This window comes from Anser brachyrhynchus (genome assembly GCF_964034855.1).
Source record: "Anser brachyrhynchus genome assembly, chromosome: 6".
In the NCBI taxonomy this organism is placed as follows: Eukaryota; Metazoa; Chordata; class Aves; order Anseriformes; family Anatidae; genus Anser; species Anser brachyrhynchus.
The window spans coordinates 22,791,448-22,803,561 of record NC_137700.1 but is presented as its reverse complement, the minus strand read 5'-3'; the positions used below and the strand labels follow the sequence as shown (position 1 = coordinate 22,803,561).

General features: G+C 39.5%; 1 protein-coding gene across 9 annotated transcripts in view; it reads left to right on the top strand.

Annotated features, from left to right (window-relative positions):
• The window catches only part of PRKG1 (protein kinase cGMP-dependent 1), a 466,811-nt gene that overhangs the window by 250,619 nt on the left and 204,078 nt on the right, over positions 1 to 12,114 (top strand). For 8 of the 9 annotated variants that reach the window (XM_080598462.1, XM_080598463.1, XM_080598461.1 and 5 more), the window contains one exon: positions 9,290 to 9,395. The exons of the other annotated variant lie outside the window; for it this stretch is intronic. In XM_080598462.1, the coding sequence (XP_080454588.1) occupies positions 9,290 to 9,395 (106 nt within the window). The remainder of the gene's footprint in view (positions 1 to 9,289; positions 9,396 to 12,114) is intronic. 9 annotated transcript variants of the gene reach the window in all.

The following is a 12,114-nucleotide window of genomic DNA, read 5'->3' as shown; positions in this document are numbered from 1 at the left end:
GGACAAGCTCTTCCCCTGAGCCCGGATGTCTTCACAGCTCATGTTACGATCCGTGACGTTTGACTCGCTTACTTTTTGATAGTGCAAAAGGCCTTATTCTGTTGAAAAAAACTAGAAAGCAGGCAGTAAGAAACAGGAAGAGTTAGACACAAGGTGACAGTCTACCAGAGAAAGCAGCTCTGGGTGTGATTTAATATAATTCAGTAGGATTTTCTGAAAGTGTGCTACTAGGAGCCTTTGTACATTCTGTGTCTTCTTTCTGTTAGCTTGCAAAAAATCTTTTGCATGATATGTTTTCTTTAGAGCCTACTGAATCCTCTCCTTTAGACTCGGAAAAGTCCCAGGAGGGATCGGTTGTGGAGGGATGGAGTTGTGCTTTTTTGTTGTTGTTGTTGCTAACCATTTCCATTGTTTTCTTTTCTTAGTTATATCTGATCTTAACCAGGCATTCCTGTGCAAAATATCCAGTGCTTTTTCCTATGCGAGATATATACAGTTCTTGGGATATCCTGGGTCTTCACGGTTTATTGTAGTGAGAGCAAAACTCTCTGGAAAACTTATATGGAGTCATGTCCTTCCTGCTTTGTTTCCTCCTCACATAATCTGAACATATTATTAGTCTCCACCAAGACTGGTGCTTATGCAGTGGTCAAACCTAACTCTAAAAAAGATCCACGGTATACGTGCAAGAACATCCCTTGTTTAAGAGTGAAGTTGTGTTGAAAATTTCTGTACCTTCCTTCCTCAGTGTGATGCTCTGAGAAGGGGCCTGGTGCTGAGGAGGAAAGGCGGGGGTAGGTAGGGCATGGGGAAAAGTGGGAGAAACCTCTGGATTTCATATCCCAGCCAGCATGAGTGAGAGAATGATGTCCAGTATTTGCATCTTTCCACTTTATCACATTTTATAGTCATTAGTGCTTTTCCTCGTGCCTCAGCTGCTGCCACCCTGCAATCATCCTTCATTTAAAAAGAAACAAAAGAGAGGTTTTTTCTCTCGTGATTGCGAGACAGGCTGGAAACGAGGAGGAGCACTTGCAAAGGCTCCAAAACCAGAAGGCTGCTGCTGAGAGCTCAGTGGTTGTTATGCACTGAAAGCAAGATTGCCCTTGTACCAGTGCCCTGGCCCTGGAGTGGGACCCTAGAAAATGAGTACCACGCAAACATCGCTGCCCACATCTGACTCCAAATCAGGGGGTCCTTCACGTGGCAGAGGATGGGCTCTGTTTAGCAAAACATCATGCAAATCCAAATAAGAAGTTAATTCTATCTGTGTCCTGAAAAGAGCTGAAGTACTAAAGCACTTGTTTCCTGTGAACAGCACTTGTCCCCAATTCTCCACATGAGCAGTAGAGCCCAGGAGCTTCAGTGCACCGTGGTTTTGTGATACATGCAATGTATGCACTTTTAACATCGAAATTTGAGTTAGTCAAGCTCAGAGAGGCAGACAGCAGAAAAAAATGTGAAGCATCAAAGTAAAGATGAAATCTGTCTCTACCTACTCCAGCTCACAGGAATATGCCAGTAATTTCAGACACTCATAAACGGGCATATTTATGCATACTCTGCTTTAAAGGCTGTTCCCAAATGGGCAGTTCACAAAGACGTGGATGGAGCAGATGCCAGCTTTTACTGCACATGAACACCCCAACACTGGATTTCCACCATGCATGCAAAGAAAACCCCTTTTGCAGCCCAGCGCCTTGAGAAGGATGCTGCAGGGGTATCCTGCTGCCAGCCTGAGAACAAACCCCAAAAATTCAGTGCATGGCATGAAGTACTGCCGAAACACCAGCACCGAGCATCCCTCTGTGCATTTTAATGCTTTGTTTTGGATGCTCAGGGCATCCAAAATCATCCTGTGTGCCACTGTTAGGATTAATTTTAGGCTCATGGTGTGTTTATTGTCTTTTTCTTCACATTCTCCTTAATACCTGTCCTGCTCTATGTGCCACGAAAAGCCATAGGTTTTGCCAGAGGATGCAAAAAGAAAAAAAGCATCAACTGCTGCTTCTGTGGATATGCTTTTATTTTTTATTATTAAACACTGATATTTGACTTTTTTTTTAAACTGCCCCACATTATGGGCACATGGATATAAACTGTGCTAGGAGAAAAAGCATTAAAATGTTTACCTTTGCCTGAATGCTCCATCTTTCATTGTCCAAATATAAAATTACTCTGTTTGCGCAGTATGGGGTGGCAAAATACCACTGTGGAGTTCAGTGAAGGGACCTGTTGAGAAAGCAGACAGGATTGGGATGAACTCATCATTGTACCGGTGCCATTGTTGCTAGAAACTTGAAGCACGAATGTCTGAGAGTAGAGAAATTTGTTATTGCTCCAGCTGTTAAATACATCCCCTCTGCGTCGCTCTGTGCCATATCCCGAAATGGAGTCTGCTGGGGCTTCATTCATGATTCATGATGTGTCTGGAGGGGTAGAATAATTCAATATGCTCCTTCTGTTTAGTTAAATGTACATGTGCTTTTCATCATTATTTTATAAGATGCATGCTACAAAATACAAGTAACTGGAAATAACTGTTCTTGCTGAAGCTTAATTTTCATAATAATCCCACAAAACTGAACAGAAGTAAGAGGATGGTTATGTTAAGAAATTTTACTTATCATTGCTGGCAGAAAGACCCTATTTCTTTGCCTGAGGCTTTCCTGGGCAAAGAAACAGCGATTTGAATAAAAGAGCTTAAAAGCAAACGTGAGGTGATGAATTCTGCCTATGGTGCCAGGCAATAAAATGTCCATGGTCCCATTATGCAGTCAGCACATGCTTTAGCCAAGGATGATTTGCTCAGTGATCCTGAAAAACTTTGGAAGGCTTCAAGGGAGCATGTAAAAATTTGGGAAAATGCTAAAAGATTGCAGGGCTTTGAGTATCTCCCTCCATTTTGAAATAATGCACCTATCTGTGCAGTGTACTTGATGTAGCTGTGATTTTAATGCTTTAAAACATATTTAAATGTCATATGGATAAAGGTTTGCTCCACTGGCCACAGTTTAACGGGCAGTGTGTGATGGACCTCGCTTTGCAGAAAAACAGCCCATTTAAAGTCTTTGTTGGGAAGATCGTTTTCCAACAGTGCTCCCCAAAATGTTGATTTATGTTCTTGTGCATCTTAGCAGCTGCACCAGAAGGACTTCCCACATGTATTAACATATGATATAAATGATCGTATAGCATGTATAACATCAAGAATACTTATGTTACTGTTTTGTAAATATTTTTTCAATTAAACTTTCCTGTCACACACACACCCTGTTTCACTGCCTTTGCACATGATGCAGTGAGAAAAGGAGTAGCTCGTGTCTGAGCCTGAAGTTCATGATTTTCACCTGCTGGCTCCGCAAGAATAAACGAATAGAGAAGCAAAACTCTTTCCTTCTGCAGGCTGGGGAAACAAGCAGCTTAAGGAACACCCTGTAAAGCGAGAAAATGATGCCACAGAAGGGTTCAGTAATGCATCATCCCTATTTGTTAGTACTTTATCTAAAGAAAGTCTGAATTGTTTCTTTAATGTTTATGGAGATAGGTATTCTACCCATTCCGATACCACAATAATATCATGTAACTACTACCAGTATGTAGATTGAAGAACAGATAGCCAAAAGTTGCCATTTAAAACAAGGTGCTACAGTTTTGGAAGGAGAAATACCACCATCAAACATCTTTCGGAGTGCATCTCTCTGCTGGCAGTGCCCGAGGCATCAGGGTGGTGAAATCACATGGGCTGGTGGGAAGCTCTACAGGGTCAGCCCAATGCTGGCTACAGCCTAAAAGTTGGCTTTGGTTTGTACTCGGTGGCTGCTGGTAATGTTTGGGCTCCTCTGGATTCTAGCATGCTACCTCTTTCCAATGAATTTCATGTCTTAAAATAACAGGTTGCACAAAAATGTCCTAATGAGGTGCCTTGCTCTGAAACCTTTCCCTGCCTTGCTGGAGGGAGACAATCCAAGAGCATCCAAGCTGCTGAATCCTTCAGGCTCCTGCTTGGTAATGAAGTATATGTACTTCTGGAGGCGTGGAGAGTAACTCAGTGTTGTGGTTTAACCCGGCTGGCAGCTAAACACCCCACAGCCGTTCGCTCACCCTCCCCCCTCCCTCTCTGGGATGGGGGAGAGAAACAGGAAAGTGAAGCCGGTGAGTTGAGATAGAGACAGTTTATTAAGACAGGAATATAATAATAACAATAATAATAATAATAGTGATAATGATAATAGTATTAACAATAATAATGTGTAAGAAAACAAGTGATGCACAATGCAATTGCTCACCACCCGCTGACCGATGCCCAGCCTATCCCCAAGCAGCCAGCCCCCTACCCCGGCCAGCCACCCCTATATATTGTTTAGCATGCTGTCAGATGGTATGGAATACCCCTTTGGCCAGTTTGGGTCAGCTGTCCTGGGTCTGTCCCCTCCCAGCTCCTGCTGCACCCCCAGCCTGCTCGCTGGCAGGACAGAGCGAGAAGCCGAAAAGTCCTTGGCCTGGTGTAAGCACTGCTCTGCAACAATTAAAACATCAGCATGTTATCAGCGCTCTTCTCACCCTAATCCAAAACATAGCACCCTACCAGCTACTATGAGGGAAAATTAACTCTGTCCTAACTGGAACCAGGACACTCAGAAAACACAGCACACTTTCCAAGCAGAGAAAATGGCATTATGTTGCCTTGCTTTCTGCTCTGGCCTGCTGCAGAGACCTTCCAGCCAAAGAGCCAGCTAGCGAAGCCAGCACAGCCAGGGCACCAGGAGGTGCCCCAGCTCTTGGCTGTGCTGGGGAGTCTCAATTGAAATAACAAGTACTCACCATATTGACCACTTTAAATGTAAACTTGAATATTGATTTTTTTTTCCTTGTCCTGTTTTGACCTGCGAAATTTCAAAAAATATGCTGTGGCACTCACTGTTCATTCCTGTTTATCCAAGAGCATTTTGCAACAGTACAAACCAGTACAAACCTGGGCTTGGTTTCACTCCGTGCAATGCAATGCCTTCACCTGGAGTTTCAGATTCAACATGAGCTGTTTCTCAAAGGAAATCTTGACAGAAAGCTTAAGAAGTTGTGCCTTTGCTGAGGTTAATTTAAGAATTCTGTTCTTGTACTGCATTTTTCTAATTATCTAGAGCCTTTGTTAGGAGCTTGCACTGTATTGTCCTTTTGATGGGATTGCTCATCTCTAACATGCAATCAAAATATTCAGAAATTACTGCAGACTGCTAGGCATCATCTAATACCCTCATTTATAGAACTGTGGCTCCTAAAAATGCAGTGATGATACCATGTAATCAATAATTTAGAGGTCCCAGTAATATTTATGTCAGCACTCCTGATCAACGATATCATGGAAAACAAATACCCGTTTCCTCACATTTTAAGTGTGCTCTGGGAATCAAAGAGCTCATCTCCTTGTTCTGGGCATCCCTGTTTTCATCCTTGCCTCTTCACATTTGTCACAATATTTATTTTACAATATGCTCAAGGTTAGGAACATGAATATTGCAGCTTTGCTACTTTCTTTTGGTGCCAGCTGAACTCTTAGTGGCTTCTAGGATGATCAATGATTGCATTATGTGCTGTTATAAAGATAAAACTAAACCCCAGCTATAACATTTTAGTATGAAAAAATATGAAAGAACCAATAAACTTTAATTGTAGTGTAACTCCATTTAGCTCCTCTGATTGCAGTATAATATTTTATATTATTGAGTAGGCTTATGAAGCCCCTGTTACAGACAAATGTACACACATCTGTTTTCAGTGTGTTATTTATCACATTCCCTTATGTTTTTTATTCTTACAGTCAGAGAATAAGATACTCTCCTGAAATCACTCTTCACAGAAAATTTTCCCACCAGTGTACAAAACGTGCTCTTTGCAGAGGGATGGATACAGAAATCCCTGCATCACCTCTCTCATTATCTTTTATAACTCAGTTACTCACTTCAGAATTGACTTCATGGTATACATCCCATGTACATAACTTTCATCACAGTGCACTCCTAAATCTCTCTCTTTGAAGTTGTTAATATCCACAAATTTTACAGAACTCGTACTGCTCGTGCAGTAACCCTCTAACACATTTACAGAGGATTTTAAGCATAATAGGAGATGATGCTCACACCTGATTATAAGGGTCTTACTGACATTTGAAGCTCTACTGTGATTAGCCATTATTAAAACGTCTGTTTATCATCAGGCACGAGAAATGTGAATATAAAGCACCAGCAATGATTGTAATTAGTGGTACAGAAGTGCATTGTCTGCACTTACCTTTACCTGAGCTGCAATGGCCCTCGTTAGGGAGCTAGTACGCACCTGTATATGTAATAACAGTTATATAAAAGTATGTGTGTGTGTGTAAATATGCATAGTTATATGTATACAGTTATATACATACAAATATATATGTATATTTAAGTTGAGGGTATGAGGGACGTGACTTTTTTTAGACTCATTAAATAAACCTCTGGTCCTGTGCTGCCATGAGCCCTGCCAGCTGCAGAGATTTGTCTTACAGAACAATTTCTAACAGAAATAAATGGGTCCTTGTTTTGCTTGAGAGGTACTAAATTACATTTGCCATTTACCTAACTGCATTAAAAGACCGAGTACGAGTGTGCACAGCACATGCCGCGCAGCAGTGACTTTGTGGTCTTCGGGGATTGATATCAAAAAAGATGTAGTGCTTCATAAAGTGCCTGTGGATCAGAGGGGAATAAGTGAGCGTTGGCTGCTTATCTGGCTCCTTGGTACCAGTGTGGGCCTCAGAGATAGGTGGTATCTTTGCAGCTACATCTGAATCTATTGTGGGGAGGAAAATACACCGCGTGTGTTCATCGTTCTCGAAATGTATGAAATAGAAAGAAGAGTTAGCTGATTACCATCAGTCACAGATTTAAGGCAGTAATACCGTACCTCTTATAAACGAGTTTGACCAGCTGATCTCTGCCGAGGAGGGGAAGCTCTGCCTTTTGGAGGCTTTGCAGGTGGTATTCGCTCTGGAATTGTATGATGGACACCAACAGGAACTTGCTCCCAGGCGCCGATCGAACGCATCCGTTACAGACCAGCTGGTCAGAATTGGTACTGCAATGAAAATCCCATTTTTCAGAGTTACTTGTTTGCATAATATGATGAATATGTTAACATGAATATGTTGTGAAGCAGCATCAGGCAGAGTTATTTGTCGGAAGATGACCTGCCTTTCAGAATTACAGGAGGCAATAGAAAGATGAAAATTCTGGTATTTGCTGTCTTCTGAGCTTGCTCAGCTAGTGGTGTCAGCTTAACAGTTATGCCTTTGCTATGAAGACTGTATGAAAACAGTATAAGCAAAATGTCTAATTTCTCACTAAAGAATGTCAGCACATGAAGAAATACCTATTTCTGATGAATTACTAAGACATGTTTATAGTACTTGTTCATGGTAGGGCACTGTGATGCCATTGGATATTTTAGTCCAAAATATAAACTGTATTTCATTCATTTTTGTCACAATCACTAATCTATTCCTTTAAATACTCAGTTATCAGTGTTTTTACCATTCATGACCAATCAAGTTGCCATTCTGCTTTATCTGACAATCATGCATTATACTGGATTAAAAATAACAAAACAAAACAAAAAAAACTGAAATGGCCAGGCTAGTTACATTTCTTCACATCTGATGGAAAGCACCTACTTATATATTTTATACCTATATTTTCCTGCTCTCAGTGAATTTACTGAGATTGGCAGAGTTTTTGGTGACTTGATGTCAGCCCCCATCATCACCAGCAAATACAGCGGGAGCCTGTCCTTTTCAGTATCCCCTGCCACTCTGTTGAATAACATTTATTTCTTCCTCTAGAACAGAGCTCATCTAAAAACAGTTTAAATGCCAATTTTGTACAAGAGAGGAAAAAAAAACCTGAAAAATTGAGATCCCATTCATATTACTTGGCTCTTCCATTCTGAAGAGAGTGAAAGACTATATATATATATTTACAGAAATAACGCATACTATAGCTACAGATCATTCTTTCCAATTAATGTAATTATAAAATTAAAATCATTTCTCAGAAAGGAACCTCTGTCTTGAAAATTAGACTCGAAAAGCAGGTTTCCAGTGTTCTAATACATTCACTTAGTTCTGCAATGCAATTTTAGAAGAAAAATTGGAATTTACACTTTTAAGGTTTTACTTCCTGTTAATGTTGTTATGGAGAAAAACTCATTAACTAGAGTATTTGTGAACTAAAGGAATAACAAATAAAAGCAAAGTAGTTTCTTGGATTTTATTCATAAGACTATTTTTAAGTATTTTGTTGAAATGCTTTTTGCTTATTTCTTTTCCCTGTAGTGAAATGGGTTATGAGGATGAAATTTATTGCAATTACTCCTTGAAAAAAATACAAGTGCAGAGGTCTTCAGAGTAGTTTTGTCTACTTGAACTGTTTCTCTAAGGAGTAACTCTATTAGAAATACTGTGTATTAAAACATTTATAGTTAGCATAAATGTCTAAACTGCTTCCAAGATGAAAATTTGAACTATTTTGTGTTCTGTACATACAATTCACATGATACTGTTTTTCTTGAACTTATTGCAATGTTAATGCCATGCTAATTTTAATATTTGGTTTTACAAGGGGACTCTTGCTTCTGAAATATATAGTGTAGTATGTCACGCATGACATTGAAGTCTTGGAACTTACCAGAGATATGACTACCAAAGTTGGAAAAAAAATATTCAAACCTCCAAAATCAGTACACATTCAATTATTAGGATATAACAGGATTCTCATGAAAACCTCTCAAGGTCAGTGAGAAATTTGTCATGTACAATGAGGGTAGGATGAAACATAATGAATTTTCCTGCCTCTGAAACATGATAATGCGCTACAAATTTCCCCAGATCACTCGTTGTTATTAGCCATGCATAGAAAATGATGTGTCCCAGGCAATGATGAATCCAGACCCTTATTTCTTGCCTGCTTTCAGCCTGCACTGACTTCTCCCCATTTCAGTGATACTATTGGTTTTAGGCAACCTTTCCAAAGCCCATGTGCTCTACAGATAAAAGTGAGGATTAAGTTAGATACATATTTTGCATCATTTCAATGCATGCATAGTCCATTGTCCAGTGGATGAGTTTTATGTTACTGATTTGAAGTATGTACCCATTTTCATGCTTTCCCATGAATTAATTTGTTTCGTCTGCAGTTCACAACAGGTTTTCAAATTTTGAAATTTTGCTAATCACATTTTTCCCCTTGTCTTGTTTTTTTTCCAGCTCTCGTAAATGTGAAACTTTGGGCTATTGATCGGCAATGTTTTCAAACAATAATGATGAGGACAGGCCTCATCAAGCATACTGAGTATATGGAATTTTTAAAAAGGTATGACACTTGTTTACTTTATAAGAAATACAGTGAAATTGCCGTCCTCATCTTTGACTTTTTGTGAATGCAGTATTTGATTTATGTTCTTTTCATCTCTTTTTATTTGCTGTTTAACCATCTGTAAGCAGTATCCTTCAGCCAAAGGGAGGGCGATCACCGAGAGGAGTTGTGCTGCTCTTTAGTTTCATTCCCATTGCAAGTCATTCATTTGCAGAGTCACGCAGCCTTCTTGTAAAAGAAAAAGCATTGCTATGAGTCATTCAAAGCTTACATTATTACAGAAAATACCCATCAAAATAAAAACCTCTCCAGGGAAACATCTGTTTTGCAAAATGTTGTAGAAGCAAGTCCATTCAAAGTGTATTTTTGTACTTCCAGAGGCAAAAGGCAAGTTTCTAGTGAAGAAAAAGCCACAGGTTTCTGTAAAATACGGGTTAGATGAGTAGCAAGAAAGGCATAAAGTCTTTCACTCCTTAAATTTGGCCTCAGTCTCACGAGTGTCATTCAGTTAGTGCCGCCATCCCAAACTATGACAAATCCTCCTTACCAAAGCAATGGCTAATATCCCAATAATTCAGGTCTGCCACAGCAGTGAAGAACTGGCTATGCTTCATGTCAGCAAAGTAATAGCAAATAGGAGCATAACATCACCGAATCCTAGAGAAAAAAATTGCCCAAGTCAGTGATGTTGAAAGTAATCCCATCGTAATCTCATCGTTACTAAGTCATTACTGCAGTGGGTTTGTCCCAGATCAAAACGTTCCCGGCTGAATCATTTCCCTCCTGAGCTGAGGACCTCTCTGTGCAGAAGTGATGAGGGGTAACATACCAGAGAGGTGATTTCTTGTGCTGGTGGATGGGGACAGGCACAAAACCCTTCCGATTTGGGCTCCTTTTCCCCTACCCCTCTCCAGCAGTAGGCTGTGCTTGATTTCTCTCTTTTCTATTTTGGATTCAGCTAATTTTCAACACGGGGAAACATTTTAAAACTGACTGTGTAATTTCCAAAATAAGCTTCTTAATTTTTCCCAAACAGAGTTTTTCAGAGAAATTTGCTCTTCTAAGACCTAGAAGATTTTACAGTCTGCAAACTGAGTAATGATGCAGCCCTTGTAAAGGAATGTTTTTAACACTAATTCCATGCAGCTATGTCAAATGACAGATAACAAGTCTACCTAGCACGGACACACTTGATTTTTAGCTTTATTTACTTATTTATTTAGCTTATTTACTTCTGTTTGTGAACTTTTAATGTATTTTCAAACATAAGACTTATAAAAATAGAAGAACATGCACAGTACGTTCACTCGGGCTTTCAATAACATAAACTCTAGGAGCAGCATGTATTCATTCAACCTAAAATTAGTTTTTCATTAGTTACCACTGGAGGAAAAGGGAGGTAGTAAAAATAACATATAGATGCTAAAGAAACCCATGTGACACTTCTAGCTGGGAGTCACATAATTGGGCTGTCCTGCAGGGACCCGGGAGGGTGACCACAGTCACAGACCACAGATCTGCAGGCAAGGCTTCACAGATGATTTAAAAATAATAAAATGTTAGTAATAATAACAATGAAGTAATGAAGCTAAAATAATTGGCCAGGCAGCATGGCCTCTGATGAGGACAAGATGTTGCCCTAGAGAGGACCTGGAGCTCCATGGAGATGTTCTGCTGCCCAGAGATTACATGCAAGTGCAGTCATCAAAGTCTAGCTTTTTCCAGGTGTCCGTTTGTGGTTATTCACAAGCAAGCTCATGAGAGAAAACAAAACCTGTTGCTGTGTTGAAAGCATTTATAAAATCATGAATTAAAATGTTAACAAGCATTGGCCTTTTTTGTGTGCCGGTGAATGAAACCAAAAAATGAATATAAGATCAGTTCTGGGGGTTAGAGCCTCTGGCTCTCTTCCAAAGCAGAAGCTATGCACATATTAAGCTCTTAAGCTTTGAGCTTTAATAGAGATTTTCTAGAAGATTGTCAAGATTAATTTGGATGCAGGTTGCACAGAGCCTGCCCAGCTTTAATTTTAAAGCAAACAGTGTGAGTAAGAAACACAAGAGTTTTCTCACTGTATCAGAGCTTCTTGGTCACAGCCAACAACACAGTGTGTTGAGAGCATATTAATGCTCATTAGAAAGACTAAAAGCAAGTATTTTTTCTTTAAATCTTGCTGTTTCAGTTTTGGAAAATATTTTTCATGTGCGACAAGTGCAGCATGGGGCAGACAGTTGCATGGAGGTCATTATCAAATGATATTGTCTAGTTTTGCTCTGTGCATCAACAGCTATCTCAAGCTCAACATAAATCAATTTTTTTATTTCAATGAGGTATTAACTGCTCATTTTTAAGTATGCTCCCCTTCTCAGTGTTGAAGGAAAAAAAATACGCTAAATCTTGAAAACAAGGAGTATGTCAATTGTTGACCTTATTTGTTATATTTTTCCTTTCCAATATTAATAAGTGAATGAAAATGCTCATTAAGAAATTTAACAGAACAGAAGCAAAGATGTAAGTGAAACCTGTTCACAAAAATGTCAGGTTAGAAAGCATTATTCTTTGCTCTCAATGCTCTAAAAAAGTTGCCCTTTATGATCTTTTCTTAGTCACAATAATGTAACCGTCATTCTCTTTAATAGAATGTTTTTACCTATGAACAAAATACAGTAGAAATGCAACTTTTGGGGTGAAATAAGAGCATTCATATCTTCTCATT